This window comes from Aythya ferina (genome assembly GCF_964211825.1).
Source record: "Aythya ferina genome assembly, chromosome: 9".
Taxonomy (NCBI): Eukaryota; Metazoa; Chordata; class Aves; order Anseriformes; family Anatidae; genus Aythya; species Aythya ferina.
Window position 1 is genome coordinate 5,294,516 of NC_140305.1, and position 24,450 is coordinate 5,318,965.

General features: G+C 37.8%; 1 protein-coding gene across 8 annotated transcripts in view; it reads right to left on the minus strand.

Moving 5' to 3' along the window:
- AGFG1 (ArfGAP with FG repeats 1) overlaps nucleotides 1–24,450 on the minus strand; it is a 36,355-nt gene that overhangs the window by 917 nt on the left and 10,988 nt on the right. Inside the window, exons 3-13 of one of the 8 annotated variants that reach the window (XM_084529281.1) lie at nucleotides 16,293–16,408; nucleotides 15,604–15,766; nucleotides 14,954–15,110; nucleotides 10,092–10,211; nucleotides 8,280–8,489; nucleotides 6,558–6,741; nucleotides 5,808–5,887; nucleotides 5,419–5,511; nucleotides 3,285–3,332; nucleotides 1,729–1,884; nucleotides 222–313 (exon numbers count right to left, since the gene is read on the minus strand). In XM_084529281.1, the coding sequence (XP_084385407.1) occupies nucleotides 222–313; nucleotides 1,729–1,884; nucleotides 3,285–3,332; nucleotides 5,419–5,511; nucleotides 5,808–5,887; nucleotides 6,558–6,741; nucleotides 8,280–8,489; nucleotides 10,092–10,211; nucleotides 14,954–15,110; nucleotides 15,604–15,766; nucleotides 16,293–16,408 (1,419 nt within the window). Of the gene's footprint in view, nucleotides 1–221; nucleotides 314–1,728; nucleotides 1,888–3,284; nucleotides 3,333–5,418; nucleotides 5,512–5,807; nucleotides 5,888–6,557; nucleotides 6,742–8,279; nucleotides 8,490–9,393; nucleotides 9,466–10,091; nucleotides 10,212–14,953; nucleotides 15,111–15,603; nucleotides 15,767–16,292; nucleotides 16,409–24,450 lie in introns of all 8 variants that reach the window. The other 7 variants (XM_084529280.1, XM_084529287.1, XM_084529284.1 and 4 more) reach the window with 7 other exon arrangements.

Here is a 24,450-nt window from a genome sequence, read left to right on the forward strand (position 1 = left end):
GAAGTGATACTGTTGTAAGGGCATGGTATATAAATACCTCCGTTTAAATTTGAGAAGCCTTACAAATGCCATGTCATCATTATATTGAATTGCATTTAGGAGATTCACATGCTGCCTTCCCTTATTTGAAGCAAAAAAATATCATGCAGCTCTATAATTGTTACAGATTATGTGTCTTCAGACATACAGAAGTTATTAATATCATGCAACAACTCACTCACCATAAAAGGGTTACTAGATACTCCAACAGCTGCAACTTGTCCAAAAGGAGTTACTACAGGCTTTGCCTGTCCAAATGCAGCAAAACCTGCTCCTTCAAGAGATAACAGTGGAAAACATTAACACTAGTAACCAGTCTACATAGAGATCTTTGCTGCAGCTCCAAAACAAAAGCAAGTGGAAGCTTGGACTGCACCAATCAGCAGGACTCACAATACTACATTGTTTATGTAGGATAAGAGCTTTTAAGCACAAAGCTTTCACTTAACAGCTCAATCTATTTATACTAGGACTTCTTGCAGACACATATTGTTTCAGTTCAAGAAACATTATACGTATTAGCAAGATCAGTTCCCAATTCAATGCAGTCTGTCTCTCTCCTCCCCCTCCCAGCAAAGTAGCCTGAACGCAGAAATAATTTGTAGACTAGAAGTCTGAAGTTCAGGAAGAACTTTGAATGTTCCAGCTGAAAAGTAATGAAAACAATAAGAAAATCAGAACCAACTTTGGCTCAGAGCTTGCCTCTGTTCACAAATTTGGAAAACCAAGTTCTTAAAATCATTCTCATCTGGAAGCTACTGCCTCACGCTTCAGCTGTACAACCACACAAACACTTTAATCAGTGCACAGTCAAACGGATAGAATGAAGCAGATAATCACTTCTTTATCTTCGGAGCTCTAAAAAGTTTAGTTAAATAACAGCCATGTAAATTATATGTGTCTGCAACAAAGTTTACACTTGCGTAGGTAACAAGCCTAAAGTATAGCTGCCTATGTCTTCTCTACAACACTGCTTCAATAGATGACTGCTTTTCTATTAATGTCATCATTAACAGTGCACTCTTAAGATGATACTTGACAACATGGCTACTTCAGATATATTAGTTATTGCATCTTAGAGCTAAAGTCCAGGAGCACTGTGCTGCAGAGCTCTGGAGCACTAATTATAAAAGCTTAACATGACACACATGAATATCAAAAAGCTAAGTTTCCTAATAGTAGAATACTTGTAAAAATGTACAGTAAGAAACCATCATGTATGTAAGTGTAAAAAAAACGTAGCTGATCTTTTTATTTTCAGCTGTTCATAACTACTCAATTCTCAACTTCTACACGTGCTTTTTTTCAATGTTTATTTTATCATATAAATTTTGGGAGAAAGTACATTCTGATTTTCTTGTGTCTGCTTTCTGAAAGTTAGCGAAAGCATTATCTGATGCAGACACTCCCAAATGAAGACAAAACAACCCTTGCAACTAAACCTTTTAGGCCTTTGAACACTTATAGTTTTAGTATCAAATTATGGTGAAGTTTGTTACATCAGTCAAGCACACAGTCAAGCCTGAAAGCTCAACTACAGAGCCAAACCGTTGTGTGAGGGGAACCTCTCACCAATATAATTAGAAAGTTCATACAGAAATAAATATGCACCCGTTGTTGCTGACAGAGCCAAATCATCTTCTCCATGTTTCTGATTTAAACAAGATTATCTAAAGGATGTAGACCTACCATTTGGCTGCTGACCAAAAGCAGTCTGTTGGGGGAAAGCTGCCTGGGTCGGGAATGTGGGCTGCTGGAAGTTGCCACTAAAACTAGTAGGAAGACTGTAGGAGGCAGGAGTTCCAAATCCTGCAGGCATGCTCATGGATGCAGTACCAAATGTTGCTGCTGGTAGGCAAAAAACAGCATTAAGTTATTTATAGGAGATAACTTCTTTTCATAAGACATTACAATAAAGCCATGTTAAGGGTCTCTTAATGCCTCAGTGACCACACAAAAGTTATGTTTAAATCCTACAGCCACTGAACTGATTTGTTACCTTGGATCACCAGAAATGAGGTGCTTAACTTACTTCTGCACTTTAAAAAATAAGCAGAATAATTTAAAACGTGCTTGATCCAGCACATTCAGATATACTTTCTGGAAAGGCCTCTTCCATATTCTTGACATCAAATATTTCGCCTGAGGTTTTTCTGGTAAAAAAAAAAAAAGTCTGCACACATCAGAAGCAAGCACTTTCAGGCAGCATAAGCCCCTCTTTTTCTCTACCAACAAAAGCATGGCAATATCTTCCTACATTACAGCTGCATTACAGGAAGTTACAAGTAAAAAAAAAAAAATTTAAGGGATACATGCATCCCTCTCACAATCCCATCCTATGTGTCACTTTAAAGGAAACTCTCATCATGCACATTAATTTGCACATAAAGTTCCTAGTGCAAACTCTCTTACTGTTGAAATAAGACTTAAAACAAACAAACCAAACAAAATCTTGTCATCTGATTCTCTGCTGAAACATTTCAAGTAAAAGAACATACAGCACATAGCAATTCTACATGTCTCCAGCAAAAACAGGAGCACATCGAGTGGCATGTAAACTCTCGATGTACACAGGATGTAGTAACAAAACCATTATTCAGTGTTTTGGGAGTTATTCTTGTAGGAAGAAGACTATAGAAGGCTTTTTGGTACAAATACAGACACCAAGCATTTTCTTCTAGTCCAACTTAGAACTGTTCTTTTGAACTGCCAGATGTTAGATTTTACACAAACCCAACAATAAAAAATCATTGTTTTTAATGAATATAGTTTAAATCATCAGTTGAAAAGTTTACCCCCAAAGTACTCAAGGGCAAGACATTATACACACAAACCGCTGACAAAGTACACACAAAACTAATGTACTAACATTGTTTTAAGTTAAAATTAGCAAAGCAGCTACTCATCAGGAAGACTTGCTAGAACAAACAAAAGCACAACAAATTGAGTAACAACTTGGGATATCCCAAAAGGCAAACTACTAGCACAAGCTACAGGAGTCACTCAACTTGTTAGCATTCTATTGTGTCCATGGAGGATGCCAATAATGGTTTTGTTTTAGTTGCTTAATACATTTCTAAGCTCCTCTCTCCCTTTGCCCAGTTGCCAGATACCCACACCCACTCCATTTTTAAAACATGGAAAGTCTGAAATTCTACGTGCAGAGAACCAGATAGCTGCCAATAAGCTTTTACAAGCAAGTACAATTAGCCACAAGAAACTTGATACCAAATGTGGCCACCTACCAAAGTGAGCGTGAGGAAATATGTGAGAGTGCATTGCTCCCGAGAGGCCTTATGGAAGCCACAAAGAGACCAGACAATGTCAAATCATTTATACACATTTGAACAGTAATTTCTTAGATAACTTTATGAATATACTCACACACACAGCAAACCATTCAGCCATAGCACAACCAGTGATATATTACATTAAGAAAGCCATTAGAAATAAATGCTACAAACCAGACCTCCCTAGTAATAAATAGAGTCCATGCAGAAAGTTAGTTTAGCATAAAAGGACAAGCTACAAGTTTGTAACTTACATTGAAATCAGTTGGGTATTATCATTACCTACAGCCACATTCTCTTATCTAGTACAGAACACTATAGCTGAAAGCGTTAGAAACTCTGCGAGCCAAAAAAAGCAGCTTAGAAGATGGAAGGACAGAGTTGCCACATTCAAATAAATTTATCTGAAGAGCATTAATCCAGTTATCTTTCATATGTTGCCATTGGGAGGAGGGACATTTTGAAGTAACTTCCTTCATAGTCCGAGAATGCTGCTTCTAAAGGCTACAAGTTCTTAAAGATGATCCAAGATAGCACAGTTAGCGATAAGTGATAAAGTGAGGTAAACTATTATGTAGCTTAACTTATTTCCCTCATTAAATAGCTGAATATCTCAAAAGGGACTTAAAACCGAATTCATTTTAGTAGAGGATGTGAATCAGATCAATTAAATTTTAACTCAGTTTCATTCAGCCTACCTAGAACTCTGAACAAAGCACAACTCTGTTAAAATGCATACATAAGCAGATCTAAGCCTGTGGAAGCCCAATTAGCAGATAAAAGTGGCCAAGTTTAGCAGTGTATTCTACTAGTTTTCCCATTTAAAGACAGGATTAATTAAAATCCAAAGATCAATGCTTTAAAGAGTTGTTTTTTTTTTTTTTTTTTAAATAAGGAAGTGATTGAGTTTTGTGAATGAATTATAATTCCATAGAATCCTGCCCCAGAAAACTAATAAGTCATGAGTGTAAAGATTGTATTTAAATGTACATTTTCTTATTTGTGCAAGGGAATAATATAAAGGACATCAATTCACCTGCTGTTTCAACCTATGCATTCATTTCAATGCATTACTGATTCTGTCAATGTGACCATTTTCATATTAGTCTGAATGAAGTGTCTTCCTGTGCTTCTTGAAACCAAGTTTTATTTCTAATACAGTTTAGTCTCAATATATCGGCTTTGTATGGCTTACATAAATTTCAGGTAAAGTGGAGTTAGATCTTCCAGTTTGTTGCAAAGTTCAAGTTTTTTAAGACAGACTTTAATGAAGTATACTCAAGGATGTTTTTTTTCCCAAATCCACCCCAAAAATTTCTATAAAATATGCAACATTAACTTGACATTCTTTCCTGTATTAATTTTAACTGGATCCTAAATAATTCTAAATTAAAGATTGTAATCTAAAGCTTCAGTTTTTTCTGCTCTACCGTATAGTTATTTGTCCCAGTCTAGGCACATTTTGAAACATTCCACTCTCTGTCCCTTCCATGTTAATCCGCTTCATGTTCTTTACATAAGGCACTGAATAAGAGAACTTGCAAAAAGCTAACAGTCCAGAACTTCACCTTTCCTGGTTTTAACTCCAGCTCTGACAACCTCAGTTTTGATGGCTTTCAGGATTTGGAATAAAAGAAAGAAAAAATCAAGTGTATCAGCTTGGCAGCAAGGCTTTCAAGATCCCTGACTTCAGGGCAACCTGCTGTGAAGCATGCTTCAAAGCTAAAAAGTAATAATCTTGCACAGTACTAAGCTATTCAATAGCCTATGTATTACCAGATAGGTAGTATTAAAACATCTTAACTGATCATTTTGACTTTTTTCATGGCCACACAGTCTGTAATTCTAGGACTGGACCAGAAACAGAAAACTAGTGTCCTCAACCCAACAAAAATATCATATAACACCACACAAAGAAAGCAAAGGTAAGCTATTCATAAATATCATACTCTACATTGAACACACACACACCTCTAAAGACAGGTAACACAAAAAGCCTTTAAGAAAAATAACACAGCCATGAACAAAGAATCAATGCAAGCCCTGAAGAGTTTCACAAGCACAGGGTTGCTTTTTCTTTTTTCCTAACCTGTTGTTCCTCGGCTATTGGTCTGGAATGGATTTGTTGAAGGTGCCACTGGGGCAACAGGGGCAGCTACAAATGGATTTGTGGAAGGTGTTGCTGAAAGATTAAAAACATTGTATTTAATAAAGCCTTTTAAAAATAGCCAGTCTGACTCATATTAGGTTTATAATACCTCTAGATAGAGATATGTAAGTATCTATACAATTTCTTGGAAATTTAGTAATCAATAATGAAATACTTAATTTGAAATGCAACACATGCACAGACAACAGTACTTTTTGGTGTCCCTTGGTTACTTCATTATAAGTAGTGTCACAGTATAGGACTATCAATTAAAAACTAGTAAGTTGCTTGCTTAGAGTCCATGAAAGGTGTTAGTAACACTTACATACCTCCAAATGGGGCAGGCACGCTTGAAGATACAGGTTGTGTCTGTGCAGTAGCAGCCACAGGTACTGTTCCAAAAGCATTGCTGAAAATAATTCATACATTCAGGACAGTCAGAATTGCTTGTTTAACAATTAAATACAACTTACATTTATTGTCAGCATATAAAAAAAGAAAAAGGAATGCTTACACACAGTTTGCAATGTGCATTATAATTCAATGACGCCAGCATCAGAGATAACTACTGCTGAGCAATGAAAAGTCCTCTCCACCAACAGCAAGAGAAAGAATATTGAACAGAGGTCATAAGTATAAGGTTGCAAATCAAAATCTTCAGGGGGCACTTGCAATACCAGGCAGCGTTATAACAGACATTTAGTGTTTAGTACCCTAATGATCTAGAAAGAAGCAATTGCTAATCTTTACATCAAAAATATTAGATTAACATTTTGCTAGGGATGATGCTATGATTTTTGGTATGTATACAAATAATCTGTACATAAGTATTACCATCTAACAGGTCCAGCATATAACAACTAAAAAGGTGCACAGAGCATTCTGCTGACTGCTTTATATCATCATACAGTACTAGTATTTAAAACACAGGATGCAGTTTCAATAGTGCTTCTAAACGTCTAACATTTCCTCAGTTTTTGATAAAATTGAAAACAAATTTAAAAAACAACTTTGAGCTACTTTTCCTCATATTGTTTAAGTCTATGAAGAAAGTCACAAATATGTCTAACAAAAAGTACCTGCTGACATTACTGGTGGAAGTATATGCATTACTAGAGGTTGCTGTGGAGCTGAACACACTGTCTAATTCTGCTAGAGCTGCATACTTGTCTGAAGATGCACTTGATTGATTTGGGGCCGACAAAGCAGGACCTCCTGATGCTGACACTACTGTACTGAAGCCACTTCCTTGCTCACTACCACCTAGAAAGAGAGAATAAAGGTTAAAAGAGATTAAGGTTTCACTTTCTGCCCTACTGATGTTGAGTACTAACATACAGATTTCATTTTCAGACTTATACTCAATACAAACTATGGCATGCAGAAGTGACATGCTTCTCTAGATACTCTGCAGTTCCAAAGAGCGTCCAGTTTCCCTGAGAAGACTCAATACTACTGTCATTTTCAATTAGAAGATAAAACAGATTTGAAGGTGTGTTTTTTGTTACAGAACAAAGCTCTACATTATACACCAACACAAGTTTTCACATACCACTTGCAAAGAAAAGTTAGACTTTCTTCTCATAATTAATACAACTTCATATCTCCTGAATATACATTTCCAAACACTGAAAGAGATGCTGATGCTACTTCACTTTCTACAGAGAAAATGGACTCAAAGGACTATTCTTACAGCACCAGGTGATTCCACAAGATCTCACAAAGTTTGAACAATGATAATAGAAAGCTGAAGAAGGAAAAACAGAACAACAAAATACTGTTACTTCTGTTGATCTACAGAAAGACTCTCTCTTAAGAACAGATATTAGCAGGTAAGAAGAAGTATGACACCTGGGCATCTATCAATGGGCCATATGCTTCATTAAAACTCCTTTGCTCCCCACAGCCAGTAGAGCTTTCTACTAGAAGAGGTGACCTTTATTTGATCCCTACACCTTATCTGTAGTCCTTCAAAAAGATTGCTAAACCATGGAGGCAGTGTCTTGACTGAATGCAGTCTTAGGTAGGCTAGCACTGAATTGAGAGTGAAGTTGAATTTTGTATCTGTGCTGAAAATAACTTAAACTCTAGTTTTGTCAGAACTGGTGCTCACTGCCAATGAACTTTGATCAAAACCAAGCAGAAACCTTGAGGTGCCTATACATTTGTGAACAAGACCAACAAAGCCACATATTGTATTAGGCCACATTGTTTGGCAGCTGATGCAACTTTACTGTTCCAGCAACATAAAGAGTAAAACTGATCTGAACACTAGTGAAATTCAAGCTACATTTAGACAGCACTTCTTTAGCGCACACATACAAAAAAAACATTTTATTGGAAGAATATCAATGCTACTAACTTATAAAATAGTAAAGCAAAACCTTTTTGGGGCAGAGAGGTATGACAGTTACTCTGGCAATTCTTTGCAACAACTGCAGCTCTCCACTTGAGAGCCTTCACCATAGCTTTTTATATAAATATATTTGAGCTAAGTTTTTTATATTTATATGTATTTGAATGTGTATATATGTGCGTTGCTGTATGACTCATTTAGACAGTTATTCATCTTGATATCAATTAGATTCCTAATAAGCAGCCTTCTGATGACATCCTTTTTGGAGTAAGGCCTTAAAAAATCTCAAGCTTTAATTTCTTACACATTAAGGATATATTGAAGTGAAATTCAATTCATAATTTAAAGAAAGGACATTTTTAAATAGTTACCAACTTGACAGGCACAGCCATCCTTGTGGTAAGTACACACACATTATAAGCATGTCAAAAATAAAATTAGTTACCTTGCCCTGCACTGAAGATATTATCTAAATTAGCCAGAGCTGCATATTTGTCTGCTGACTGAAGATTTGGTTTATTCACTGCAGCTTTACTGGCTCCAGTTGCTGTTGCGTTGCTCTGAGAAGCATTGAAGGCTCCAAAGTCAGCACTGGAGGATTTGGGGAAGTTATCAAAGTGAGCAAAGTTAGCATTCACTGATCCAGCACTTCCACCTGTAACAAAAGTTAGATATGATCGATACTTTATTTAGCTCTGAAGCATCTCCAACGTTAACTGCTGGTACAATAATCCCACCTCTCTGCAGTTACCTGAGGCAACAAGTTCCCCCTGCCCCATCCCTTTCCCTTATACTTCATATTTAAGTTTGGAACAGGAAAAAATTGTCTTTTTCAGTCTGCAGATCAGGGACAAAAGCTTCACCAGATTAAATCACTCATAATTTGATCTTTCATATCTTTCAGATCTACGTGTTACCCATCAGCTGTTAAAGCAATTTCAGGACTTTTTGTTAGACTAACAAATATTTGTCTGAACCTTTAATATTCAGAATATTGGAGCTTTGTTTTCTGTCATGTATCTAATGAACTACTTGAATTCACTTAATGGTATGATATGCTTGACCATTTCAGGTGTCAGTCATCATTCCAGCCTAGAAGTCCAGAAGTAGAATGATTCTACATTAAAGTTTAGAGATTTTTGTTCTCTTTTCTCAGATTCTTAGACTAAATCCAATCAGAAAAAGGGTTGGGATAGAGAATATGCAAAACAGCTGTTTTTATACTGGGTTTCTACTTACATCAGTTATACATAAATCAATTGGAAAAATCCACATTAACTAAACTTATGTTTAAATACAAAACCATGAGCTTCCATCTCTCCACCATCCAAAAATTTTATTGATACAGACAGGTCACGTACTTAAATTTAAATGAATTACTCCATTACATGTATCACACTCTACAACAACTGGTTGAAGACTCCACTCATACTCTAAAACCAAAACATTTTAATAGCTTAATCAATGAAGTTAAAACATACGCAACAGTAGAAATGACGATACTATACTACAATGGCATAAAATGAAGCAAGCTGAGTTTTCCACTGTGTGGAACTTACTGTGTACAGCCTGAAGAGGAAAAGCTGAAGTAAATTCACCAAAACTGCAGCTAGATGAAAGCGTTCTGAACGCTGGACAGCCAGAAATTGTGTGAGGGTTAAAGTTAACATAAGAGGGGAGAAAGAAAATTTGAAAAAAAGTTTAAAACGACACCACACTCAAAAGAAAAAAAAAGGAAAAGAAAGTCAGTCAGCCAAAGATCTAGACAAACAGCAAGTGTAAACTCAAGCAAAAGTTTTAAAGCATGATCAAATTAAAGGAAAGCAAAAATAAATCTTAGCAATAGGCTCTACACATGAAGTCACAAGAACATACACAAAGTATGTACACCTATTACACATTTGCACAGATGCCCTTGTTTTGGTACTGTGATGTGATTTTGGGTCTACCAAAACCCCTCACTTACAAGAGTGACAATTGATTCAGTATTTACCAAAAGCAGTACTTTTTTTTTTTTATTATTATTTCAGGTGTAGAGCTAATAAACATATGGTGCCATAAAAAGACTTCTTAGTAGCATTAGGAAAAGGAAATTAACAACAAACAAAGAATTCATTTTGAGTTTCCCCAGAGCTTCAGATGGCTTGATTGCATTAAAGCAGGCAGATGCAAGAAACAACCTCAGCTTAAGTACCTTCCAACATAAAGGTAAGAAGTATTTCAATTAAGTATTAATCAAAAGTGCTAGGAGTTCTACCTGTATTTTGGGGCTGAAAAGAAGACTGACTTGCTGTGGGGAAACCTCCAAAACTACTCGAGCCACTAGACTGTCCAAATGCATCAAAGTTTGCAAAACCTGCATTTGCAGAGTTCTGCGCTGTAAATTGCAAAGGAACAAAACATGTTAATGGATATGGGAAACAAACAGAAACAGATGTATTAACTGAATTAATGGTCATGACAGCCACCGAGGGTTGTGTCCTACCTTGCAATTTCTTTTTACATGAAAGTTATATATGATATTCTACAAATAAAAGCTGTCTTTGGAACAAGCTTTCATGACTCATCTTCACAGACCTATATCAGTTAATGCTGTTTCTCTCCTCCTCACACACACTACTACTCACAACTGCATGACTTGATTCAGTACAGTTCACCTTAACCCTAGAAGGTCTGAAGAGGTGCTTGGTCAGGGAGAAACAACCCAAAACGTACAGAATACCAGATGTTTACCTGCAGAACCCAAACTAATTTTTAAATGCTACTTTTCAAACCAGTTTTTAGATTAACTTTTTTTTTTTTTTTTTTTAGGAATAAAGTTACAAGGTAATTCCTGTAACATACTGACAATTTGAATTCCTAATATACGAAGTGCCACTTAGAAAAAAATAGTTTGGTACCACCAAATAGTTTTGACTAGGTTTATAAGTTCATTTTACTGGAAAATTCAGTTTAAAACAAAAAAAGTAAAGTCAGAGTACAGAAATCAATACCAATGTCAAGAAGATTGCATTCATAGACTGTATCCACAAAATAAAATCCAAGGAAAGTTCAAATAGCATTTCAGTTTGTGCCTTCCTTTTGTGCCATACTACAGAAGGAAATAAAAGTTAAAAACCATCTAACTTCAAACAGCTGGATATCCAAGCATCAACAGATTCAACAAGAATTAAAAGCCAAACTCGTAAGCTCCACAGAAAGTCTTAACCACTTACAAGCAAGGAATAAGCAGAAAAATGTTCTTAATCAAATGCAAACCAAAACCTTGTATATATATGTGTGTGTATGTATGTGTATATATATATACATATATATATATAGAGAGAGAGAGATTGAGTTGCTTTCTAAAGCTCACAAAATGCCTTCTAGCATAATAGATTGCAATACATTATTAGGTCACAATTTATTTATTCTAGAGGGATTCTGTAGATTAAATATACACAAAAACAGTAAGTTAAGCCAATTAAGTACTTTTACTTAACAGCCAGGTAATGCTGACTACTAATATGTTGCATTATTTCACTTCATTTCTATTTTAAAAGCATCTGTACCTCGGGTTTATAAACTAAAAGAACATTCATACACAAACACAACGCTGCTAAAAAATAAAAGTACATTTTTTTCCTTCATAGAGGATACTGGGAGAGAGGGTAAGGTACTTAACATTACTTTTCATTGGAAGCAAGCACAAGAGTCAACAAGCAAGAAAACTAATGAGAAAGCAAGGCCTTGAGAAAGTTCTGTCCTAAAGCTTTCACCTTTGAAGTATGCAAGGACAAAACACTGACACAAACAGGGGGAAAAAAAACTTTAGTTGTACTGTCTGTATTGGTTCAAACAGTATCTCTTCAAACTTATCTCCAAATTCCACAGCTTTAAGCCAGTAGCTTTTTAAGAAGAATAAATGAAGAATTCAATTGTAAGTTGCTTATGAAAGTGGTGCTTTAAATACTGATGCATCCTTTGGATAGGGGCTCCTCAGACTCCAGTTTAAATGACCAAACAGGATTAAACACAAACGTCACTCCTAGAATTGTCACAGGTTTTTGTTTTTTTTAAAACCACTCAGACTTATGTCGAGCATCTGATATCAAATACCTATGAGTCTAGATCAAAGAACTAGAATGTATTATGTTATGGTCCACTTAATTTTATTGCATCAGCTGACACAAAATTATGATTTGCAAGTGGATCCATGTTAAAGCATTAGCACTCTAAAAGCTTCTGCAGAGTATTCAGATGTTAATCTTGCTTTATTTCATGTGGTAAAGTTTAAATCTGTACAGAAGTGGCACAAAGGTAAAGACCAGGTAAGACTTGTATTTTCCTGTCCCTGAATGATTTGTAGATCATGTTTTTAAGTTCTGGAATTGACAGTCCACCTTGAGTTTTTCACCCAGAAACCCAAGAACAACATTAATTTAGGCAACCTGTGGGGAGTGCAAATTGACACAGATTTGCAACTGTTGTTGTGACTGCAGATGAATGAGGCAGTATAAAAGCTGGCTGGCTAAACCTAGCTTGAATTTGACAGCACCAGTCACAGAAATGAAAGCTGTGCCCAGTCTTCACTCAGTTTCATCTGTGAGATTTGCTCTACTCAGTGTGCAATAAAGTGTATGAAACATTAAAAAACTGAAGAGAAAATGTTCAACTACAAAATCAAAAATAATTCTCTAGAAGACAATGCCTGTGTCATACTACTTTACTTTTTCCAAGTAAATTATCTTCTCCGTCGGTACATGTGACAGCTGTCCTGTGTCACCACACTTCTTTAAAATATTTTTGTACACATTCTCTTAGTTTATAGAAAGTCCACAGGCCAAAAAACTTTTTTAAATCCTTTTTGTCACTATTACCAGTATGTAAGCTACAAGGAACAGCCACCTATAGTCATCTTCAAAATCTAATTTTGCAGAAGCTATGGAACTTTAAATACAGAAAGTAAATGTAAAGTCAGTAAGGTTTTTCCTCAACATGCAGCAGTGCCCTGAGCAAACACAGTACATTGGAAATAAACTTGGAGAAAAAAAGGAGCATATCAAAAGCTGCTCTTCATGTAAGATTTTCAAGGTTTACATCTAGACTTTATAGATCACAGCATAAGTTTTATTATTTTCCTAAGAGCTGCTGCACTCACTTGTTCCTTAATTGCAGAGACAGTAACTTATACTAGAAGACCTTAAATTTGCTGATGCTCTTCAGTGGTTTCTTTAGTTAGCCACAGTGTGCATGAAGGGAAAGAGACAAGTCTATCCCCTGCACGCATAGCGAAAAAGCTCTAAAACAAGAACATCAGACCATAAACTTTGATTAAGTAGTGCCTGATCACATACAAGTTCTTCCATCCTCCGCTGTAGGTATGTGACAGAAATGACAAATATGCCACTCAGTTTTGTGCCAAAGGTGGTGGGTGGGCTGACCAACCTTCCTTCTTGTGTTTGAAAGGGACAATGCTGTAACACTGCATTATTAGTTGTAGTTAACACTACCCCGTGGTTACTGCATGCAGTAGAAGCCTTACAAATATTTTATCCTAGCAAATAAGAAAACTTCTGCTAAAACAGTTTAGCATACATATTCAGCTATTACATGCTCAGAAATACATTTTGTTTTCTAGAAATGAATTTACCTGAAACTGTTTTGGGTTCTAAAGGTTTTCCCTAAGAGCCATGGATATGATCACGATGTATAACTATTGAAGTAGAAAACTAGTCACTACATCTGGGCATTACTCATGCTTTGGATTTTCAGCACTTAAGATATGCTGTTAATTTTTGGTTGAAATATTTTATTTATGCTGAAGCATTTATACTCTTTTTACCATTTTAAAAAGTAACCAGAAGAGATATGGAAGAATTTTTACCTAGTTTTTGAACACAGGATTGAAATATAGGTGTAACAGGACTTTCACCTTTTGCAATCAACAAATAGTAAGTATACATTTAGACTCATTCAGCACAAATTTGACAAGTTACTGGAAAGAGTTAAACGTCTGCAGTTTCTCCAGTAACAATTACACTACTGGCCAGTCACTACAAGTTCTCACACTTAAATATACCTCCAAAACCAGGATTAACATGAAATCTTCCATTAAGGATTTGACAGGATACACTGCAATGTTATTCCATTTCACTGAGTTTAGCTAATTATTCAGCAATACTTTTTGAAAGTTAACTTTAAGCAAGCTTTGATACTTTGCTTAATTCTTCAGGTATATGATGGGAATCCTCTCAATCACACTTCCTCTCAGCCATTAACAACTTCAGGATTTCTAAGAAACATCTCTTGTTGGCTTAGCAATACTGCAGTTTCTCTCAGAAAAAAAATAGATGAAAAGCTCATTCAGACTAGGCAGGCAAAGGTACTTTCCCACAATTGCAATGCAAGTTAACAACAACATACTTCAGTGACCACAGAATCAACCTCTTATTTAGATGACTTCTATGGTTCAAGATCTTTGGCTGAAAATAAACCCCGAGGGCTCAATGTATTTTACTGAAAATGTTCTTAACTCAAGGCCTACCCCTATCCTCAGTCAAGACATATGTCTGAGGCTTGTTTGTTCTTCTCAAAACTAGAAAATACCACCCACTACAGGCTTCATTCAGTTTTCAAAGACACGCACACAAGGGGCAGGGTGGAACAGGTCATTCTTTAAACTAAGGATGCCTTTGCTTTTCCTCTAAAAACCTGATAGTCATTGTCAATGCATTTGAACTCAAAGTCTTCATATCTCCTTTCTTTTCCTGAATGCTCTTCCTAATAATTTTCAGAAAGAAAATGTAAAGTCTAATATCAGCTTCTCCCTATATTCGGTTACTCATCCTCTCACTCTCTCCCACAAAATTTAAAGTTCTAGTAGTGGGCAGAAAACATTCTATGCATACATATCATAGAAAATAGCTATAGCAACTCCCACTCCAAAAAAAAAAATCATGATTACCAGCATTTGTGTTCCACCTCTCTCTATAAAAAGAGGAAAGGAAATCTTGACGGATAAAGCATTCTAAAGGCACAGAAATCAGATATACCTTATTCATAAGTGTAGCCTAGTGACATAAAAAAACTAAATCTACTTTTTACACATAAAGAGGATACACTGCTCTGAATACTCACCTGTATGACTGTTGAAGTGTGCAAAATTAGCAAAATTTGCTGTTGCAGTTGACTGAGGAGCAGGAGCAGCAAAGATATCTGAGCCAAGGTCACTGAGGAGGTCAAATTGTTTCTTTTCTTGTTGCTGCTGTCCTTGAGATCGAACTACAACAGGAGACTACAAACAACATTTCAATTAGATAAGACAAAAAAAGACCCTGATATTTTACCAAAGTGGCTTTTGCAAAATGCTAGAAGGCTATGCTAAGCATATTTAACTGGTCATTTATTCCTCAAGTTTAAGATGCTGTATGTGACACAGACCCCCCTCTAACAGCAGGAGGAAGATATTCTATTTTATGATACTATGACAGCATTTAAGAAAATGCCACTGCAGCCTTTTGGATTAAAGTGACCTAGGAGAATAAAGTAGCAGCACATAAACAAGCAAGTTCAAAATTATGCATGTAAAGCTGCAAATATTGTACTAACACAAGCAAAAAAAGCTATTTTACAAGGTGGATAATAGTTATTCACTGCATTCTGAAGTCTTTAAAATTCAGTACAGGGAAAATAAAAAGAGTTTAATAAGAAGGCTGCAAGATGCAGATTTCTACTGTGAAAGGTCCACTTCGGAGCTGACAGCTCTTCAGCTGTCATTAGGTACTCACTTGGCTAGGTGTGCCCTTGTTTAAGTGCAGTGCAGGTGCAGCTTCTCCCAGGAGAGATTTGAGGGGCTTCACCTCAGGTGTGCTGCTTGTACTACTAGCAGAAGACCCCGATATGGACGCGTGGACTGACGCCACCACCTTTGCTTGCTCTGGAGGAACATACCTACATTCAAAAAAGCAATTTTTTTGTGTGTGTGTGTTTTTTTTTTTTTTTTTTTTTTTATAAGTTTAGCATGAAAAGCTCTGCCCAACACATACAAGACTCAAGTATGGATACTGGTAGATCTCAGCTTTGCTATTTTAACCACTATGCCTGCAATAAATTATCAGTACTTCAGTTTGCAAAAATACCTAGGATATAAATGACAGATTTTTAAATAGACTACAACACTTTTTTTTTTTAATAAATACAAACCACCCATTGTCTTCTACATCCTAATAAAACCTGCAGAATTCATACTTCACATTGCTACTGAAACAGAAATGGCTTAACGTGATGTCATCAGTATGTCTTCTCTGCTTCCTGCAGGAAATATGAATGAAGTCCAAAAATCATTTTTACCTTAGAGAGCCATGCAATCAATCCAAAGAGCACACAAAAAGGAAAGCACACTCCAGAACAAGGATAAAATCAGTCACTCTTTCCTTCTGGTCAGAAGCAAACTTTATGAATTGTAAAGCTGTCTTACCATCTTTTCTTCTCATATTTTTCCTGTAGAAATTCCTTTACTTTCTGTGGATCTCTGAAGTCTGGAATTGCTGATGATCTATCATCAAATAGGCCTAGCCAAATCTGTTTGCATACCTTGTACAAAAAAAGGACTGATTAATCACAGAAAATATCTTAATTCAAAAGATATTTAAGTTTACAATTGCTAATATATCAAAGGATTAAGAAGTGCATGGGTGCATATTATTTTCTTCCAGGCTTAGCTTTCTGTAACAACTGACTGGTGCAGCATGTACTGGGTCTAAATACTTGAAGTTGACAGACCATCTGTCACTGCAGTGCAAGTGAATCCTAACATCCATTTGCTGGAAAACACTGCTTTTCAAAAAAAATACTTGCAATATGCATTCATGAAGCGCCAAAGCACCCAATTGTTACTTGTGCTGATCTTCAGGACACTTCTTCACCTAATGTACACAAACTGTTAACCGCACTTCATGGTTTAAACTGCATTGACAGAGTCCATATGCCACATCATTAAGTACCAGATGCAAGCCTTAAACTATTTTGATTTTAATATTTACAATAACTATTTGGATATAGAAATTTTTAAACAGTCTTTCTTACTATGCTGCTGTCTCTGAACTTTAGCTATAATTTTGGTATCATATACTTTTAATTTTAGCGAGGGTGAGAGAAGAGGGAAAAGAGCTACTCTTGCTCTGCTTTCATTTTCTCAACGCAGTTGTGAGTCAGCAAAAGTTAAATCAATTGCAAAACCCTTCATATCTTCAGCTTCAACTCTCAGCCAAAATGAGAGGAAAGGTGACAGTTCTGAAAATCAAACAAGACGCAAGAGTTCTAACTCCGTTAAAATGAGGCTTTCCCTAAGCACTTCAGAGCACTCCATGCCTAACCTGCATATGCATCCAGACAATACACCAAACATTAGCTATCCTCTAAAAACAGACTCTGCCATTTTAGAACAGGTTTCCTCCAGAGAATCAGAGTCAAAAAGGTTCTGGTTTTATGATGCATGTGCTTTCTTCCCACAACCTTTCTGAAATAGTCCTGACCATCCCGCTCATCAGCCTCCTACAAGTGTTCTCTTCTACAGTATCAGGTTTTCAGCATTGTCTCCCATGACCTTCAAAGGAAGTACATGCTCTAACAGGCCTATGCATAAACTGATTGCCCTGAAAGTTGGCAAATTGTGGTAGCAGCTGTGATACTTACACCTTCCCAAGACAGGCACTAACTCTGGGAGTGGACAATGCTGGGGGGAAACAAATCTTCCTGTAGGTTGTTACAAATTAGCTGGCTATCTTCAAACACAGTAGTCAAATTGCATAGATCTTAGCTGTCATTTCAAAGATTTCTTAGGATTATACAGATTGGACAGACAGTGTAAGTATTTTTTATCCTTGGCATCTTGGTTTTATTTAGCCTGCTTGTATGTATCTCACACTCCGTAGTCTCATTGTTTACAGGACAGAGGCAAACAAGGGAAAACGTCTAACAATCAAAGGACAGCTCTAAATTATTTAAATACTCATCTAAAAAAATAACATTAGTAATTGAGTTGTTTAATTGAAGCACAAACTACACAGCATTTGTTCAGCAGCTATGCTCCACAAAAGGGTTAACTTTCATGCACTGAGTGGAGTTTGCAAAGTTAAACAGCCATAATTTGTTGTCTGTTAGTGGGTGGAATGAAATTGAAAGTAATTGTTTCATACTTCTTGTGAAGAAGTTGCAAGCTACAGACAGTCAAAAAGTCACACGCCTGTCCTAAACCACTTTAAATGAACAATACCAATCCTTCACTCTGTCAACCATAAACCCTACCTTACCAACAAGGTGTTTAATTCGCAATATCCACGGGATGCTCTGATGCGGGCCAGCAGTAGTATTTCTGTGTACAGCTTTGTAGGTGTAACTGTACCAACTAGCAGTCAGGTGATTGCTAGGAGCAGAAAAGCCTTGTTTATGGCTAAATTCAGAATATCTGTTAACAGGAGTTGGTATTTGAACTTACACAGCTGTGCCCTCCCCCCCACTGTAACATTGTGAGGAACATCAGGAAACACTGATGGAAAGCAAGAGCTGTACCTAATTTTGGACAAGGCCCAGCTTCATCCTGCACCCAGCAGAAAAACACCCAGGGCTGAACAGTGATGATCAGTTTACATCCAGCCTAAAATAAGCTAGCGTGTGAGAGAGGAGGTCCCATTCCCTACCCATTTCAGGTCATTAAATTCCTCCCCCTTCTTGTATCACACAAGTCAGATCAAATAAACTTATCACAACTACCATGCCATTGGTAGCACTGAAACCCACCCTGAGACCAACTCGGTCAAACCACAACCCACTTCTTCACCTTTCTCCCTGTCTTCTGCTTCACCTTCACCCTGAAGTGCCTAAGCATTGAGAGGGTGGGCAAGAGAAGAAAAAAAAAAAACAAACTCCACCTCAGGTAAGTCTCAAGCCCTTCTGGAAATTCCTAGGAGAAACCAGAAAGTGAGATGTTGTGTGAGTTGAGGTCACTACCAGCTGTAGAGCTAGAGCGGCATCAGCTCTGTGAGTATGCAAACAGGCCATAAGGAAGATGTAAGGAGGACGTACTGCCCAAATCCATCCTTTTACAGCAATACTTGATGTGAGCATCTTAAGCGTGTGGGTTCTTGCATATTTAGCCTTCAGAAAGGAAGCTTCCAAAAACATTTCCTGGAGCAACTCATTTCTTCTAAATAGCTGAACACAAAAGCACTAACTGAAATGTGTCTTAAGTCACTGTAATAGCTTATTTAAACCTGACAGGCATTCTTTATTGGTTCTGTTACTGGAAGCAGAGAGCAAAGTATTACTAATGAGTAAGGGTGAAACTGCAAGACGCTGCCACCAGGCAGCAGAACCCACACTTAGCCTCACTCTCTTCAGCAAGCAGTGCTCACTTTAATGAGCAGCTTGACAGCAGTAGCCATACAAATACTGTCTAAAACATTTGCTTTTGCACACCAGAGATGCAAGTTACATTTCATACAAGTTCCTTTACATAAAGCATTCGTAGAAGAGTAAATGGAATTTCTTAGAAGTCTTATAAAGAAAATGTTCTTTAGAAAGCCAAGTTTTAGCAAGCTTTATTATCACACAACTAATAAAAGGCACAGTTTTGTCTATTTCTGTATGAAGTACCACCCAATGCTTTGAACATCAGCAGCCGTTCCAAGCAAGCATTCAGAACACAATAAAGGCCTCTTGTCTTTACTTGCTTGCTGGTGACCTGTACGCTCTTTCTGGCTATACTTTTGTTACTATCATCTGACTTGACAGGGATCCACAATACTGCATTGATTATGCTTCAAGCGAGTCCTAATACACAATATCCATCTATCTACAAAAAAGGCAAATGGCAGTACGCTGTACAGTATTATAGGATGAAATCAAAATTGGAAGTTAAAATAGAAGGAAATATTGTGGTCAGCATACTCATTCTATAGGTGTATTTTGAAATAGTGACTTATTTTAAGATTACAGAAAGACAGCTAACAGTACTAGGTAGATAGCTAACATACTAGGTAGATAACTAGATAATAGATAGCTAACTAGATGCTTACAGGTGGTGCAAAGTAAGAAATGTGCATATTTTACCTACCAGATCATGACGCTATTTCAGAGATATTTAAAAGACAGTCTTACAAGAAAGATCAAGGAACTGCCTTTTTTTCTTTTTTCTTCTTTTTTTTTTTTAAACACTATATAACTTACTGTTAAATTATGGTAGGGAATGATCATTCAGCATCTACATCTTTGGTACCCTAGTTACTTACCACTAATCACAGCTTTTAAATCCACTAAAATCAGATCAGCAACTTCAGCTGACATTACTTCTGTGTGAGCTTCAGTTTTTTGCTCTATCTGGCCTGATAGCTGCATGGTCAAGGCACCTGAACAGATCAGCACACAGCCATTCCCAGCAGGTGCTGACTCATGCCCAGGCATTACCTCCAAGACATGGAACAAAAGGTACAAAGAGCTGGTAAAGGGCACATAAATCTGCACAAAGACAAACTTCAGGAGACCAGTTGCTCTATTAGTCACAAAGTTTCCTTAGCTTTTAAATATAAACTTAGTACAAGAGAAAAAACAAAGTAATTATAAACAAAAATTACATGCTTTGAAAAATTTGCATTTGGTATTCCAAACAGCATGTATTTTAGAATACCTACTTCATACATTAACCAGACTTGTAGGGCTGATTAACAAAATGCTCCTGCCCAGGTTTCATGATGGAACTTACACTCCATGATAACTTACTCCTTTGCTTTTCTGGGTAGTACATAAAGAAGCACCTGAATTCATCACAAAGTTGCAGAACTTTACTATAAAGGTAGCAGACCTAAAAATTCTACAGGTCTCTGAAATCCTTCTCCTTTACCCCATCTCCTTGGGCACACTAGTTCAGCCATTTAATATTAGTATTATTCTTCTCACAGCAGCACCACAAGTAAGCCTCTGCTCAAAAGCTCTGTTCATTCACCAAACACCTGACTATATTTCTCCTTTTGATAACCAAAGCTCTATTAAACAAAATGCTCTGCTTACAGGAGAAGAGCCTGGCCAGTTGGAACCAAGAGTAAACATTCACATTACATGGGAGCCCCTAGGAACAGTGGAACATATCCAACAATCCATAATCATTGCCCACTGTCCCTGAAAAGTATAATTAATCCATGTCCCACTGGTTCACCAATGCAGCGAGAAGAAAAAAGATAGCATTGAAGCCACAATGATCAAGCGTATGCAGTATTTGAACATCTACTTCTGTTGAAGGGTTGACAGAAGCGAGACTGAAGTTTTGCTTGCCTCCACTATCTCTCAGTGAATATCATGGGAGCTGCAAAATAAGATACAGCAAAGACAAACAGATATTGTCCCGTGACAATAAGAAGTAGAAATCAAGATGTAGAATAGCTGTCCTCATGCAATCTAAGAGTTCAGGAGGACTCTTTTACAACTGGTTTGGGAAGAACAACATCTATTCTCTGCCAACAAGCTTCAAGCCTGCATGGAATGTCATTAGACATTTGGCAACTAGATACTGGGAAGTTCAGAATTAGATCAGTAAGTACAGCATGCAGCAACAAGGGAAACAGAAGCACAACCAGCTTCAACCTACTCACCCTGACCTAGTTAAAAACCCAGGAGGTATTAAGGAATAGACTGTGAGTTGCCATAACTTAAATTTATGATGGAAAGGAGAAAATGGGCCAAGTGCATGCAGTATGCTATGATAAAGTTTTCACCTATATTTCTCTTCATACCATCGGTTACACTGAGTCTATACTTCAGGAAAAACTCTTAAAAATAACTGTATTTACCTACCATGATTTCCATAAATGTTTAAGTTTGCAGTCTATGGTCTGAGCAATCACCTATTTTCAGCTTCGGCACAGAGTGCTACAGAACTCATCCTACTCATTGTGTAGAACTCCGCCTATTCATTTGTTGACCAAACAAAGTTGACCTGAAAAGCTTCTGGTTTAAAAGCTATCCTCCTAGCTGGATTCCATACTTACAGGAGTTCCAGAAGGGCTCAAAGGCTAAGAGCAATGCACATTTACCTGTCTGTAGGTTTATTGTTGTTGTATTTGGTGGTAGGGTTGTAGACTTGTGAGGTGGGGAGGGAAAGGCACACTAAAAACTGCTAGTAAAGAAAAATCAGCAGTATCCATCTCATTTTGCAGAAAGCCTGGAAGAATCTGAGAGTTCAGTTACTTCTGTTCTGGTGCCATGTATTTCAACCACCAAACCTTTTACCGTGTCATAACTGCTTCACTGATACTGATCTCCAGTGTGTGGGAAGGCGGATATGGGAGAGACAAAAGGCCTTCTGCTTGCACAACACATCGAGCCACCACACTTCAGAAACTCCTGTTCGCGCGGTTGTGCTAGTCGGGAATAACACAGATTCAGCTGGGACAGCAAAACTGAGCTTTTAGTCATGCAGTACCCCGCTCTTCTATGCCGTGAAGGTAGCATAACAAGGCAACTCTGACAGAGCATCCTCTGCTAGTAGCAGCTGTCCTTCAGCTAGAAAAAGCATGCTGTCAGACCTACAGTAACGGAGCACTGCGAGTTTAGACCCAGACACAGCACTGCATAGGAAGATTACAAATGTCAGTCTGGTTTAAACAGCTCTAATGAGATATTACCTCTCAGGCGCCCAGTAAGTGTCAAATTAGCTTTCTCCCTCCCCCCCCCCAAGAAGATATCCTCAGTTATGCACCAAATGTAATGCTGACAGTGCAAAGAGCTACAGATTACTACACACCAAAACTATGTTCCAAAACACAGCACTCACCACAGGAAGAAAGATTTGGAAACAGTTCCCTTCTGTAAGCAAGTTAGAGCTTTGTTTAGTAGTTCAGCACTTCTGATGTCAATATTATTCATTAATCTCTGTAGGTTTAAGGAATTTTATACTGCCAGGATACTGATTTCAAAGCCAGTTTGGGTCCAGCTGCTTTCATAAGCAGAGTCCAAGCTGGCAAATCCTGCTCACAACGACATCGCTCCATACACAATCAGCTCACATCTCTCTCTAGCGCATTAACAGAACCAGGGATGTACTACAAGGACACCTGACTGCACGGCTCCTGCTGTCAGGACTCATCAGCTCCAGCCTAGTACTATTCTTCTCACTCCCAGGTTTCTAGGCCACTTTCCTTAGCAAAGGAGATTCCAGGAAAGCACTCCAGTAGGACCAAACACCAGCTCCGAACCAGTCCCACGCTGCTGCTAGTTTGGGAGACGTAAATCTTCAGCAAGTTAAGAGTGCAGGAACCCGATAAGAAACATTTGCACAGGTGGTGTGGTTTAAGCTGGGAAGCAGGCAGGCAGCACACAGCCATTCCCTCACTGCCCTCCAGGGGGACAGGGGACACACTTTGGGGGAAAAAAAAAAAAAAAAAAAAAAAACGAACAGTAAAACTTGTAGGTGGAGGTAAAGACAGTTTAATAGGAAAGAAAATGGAATGGGGAAAAAAAGAAACATACAAAATAAGTCATGTACAACAACTGATGCTCAGCCAGTCCCCAGGCAGCAGTAGCTCCCAGCCAGCTCCCCCGGCCTTATTACAGAGCCCGATGTCATATGGCACGCCACCTCCCTTTGGCCCATTTGGGTCAGCTGTCCTGGCTGTGTCCCCTCCCAGCTCCTTGTGCATCCCCAGCCTCCTCACTGGCAGGGCACTGAGAAGCTGCAAGGCCTTGGCTTTGGATAAGCACTGCTCTGCAACAACGAATATGTCCGCGTGTTATCAGCATTGTTCTCATCCTAACCCCAAAACACAGCACTGCACAGCAAAGGAACTCTATCCCAGCTGAAACCAGGCCAACAGGTGCTATCAGGAGTCAGGAGGGTTGGCACTAAAACCCATTTAAGCACTGCTAAACTAATCCCAAGTAGCTGAGGTCTCCATTCTTGCTGCAAAAGTGAGCTAACCCAGCTAACCCCAACACCTGCAAAACCAGAGTCTAGATGTCTGTTTACACCTGCAGAAGACTAAGCAACACCAAAATACAGACCTTTCCAAACACAGCAAGAAGGTTTAAACCTGAACTTGAAGTAAAAACACACAGAAGTCACCTGTGCTAAGACGACATTCCTTGCAGATATACACACAGGGAAGGAAGTGGCACCTCCCATCTGAAGAAATCTGCTCTGAGTGTCCTCTTCCCAAAGTAATCCCTTTGTGGAGGCCTTCTAGTAAGTAAAGGTTTTTAGCCATATGTGCCAGTAACGCTGGCCATTTGTGACAACCAGGGAAAAATTATTTCAGAAATGAAGAAAGTGTTACCATTTAATTTTTAAGGGAACTTCAGCCTCACACAACACATTGACCTTACAGATAACTCCCTGAAGGACAGTAGAAAAACTACTTCCTCCAAGAACCTTACTACCTACCTTATCTCAGGGAAGGTTTGCATAACATGCTTTCTTGCTATTCTCCTTTCTGTTGAGAACAAATTCCCTGCAGTATACCACGAGCTACTAATCCAGAAGCAAGAAAAAACTTACCACAGAGGTCCTGGCCACACTGGAGAATGACTAAGTGGACAAAGTGGAAATGAAGTATTTTAACACACCACAGAAAAACAGAAGGTAAAAACAC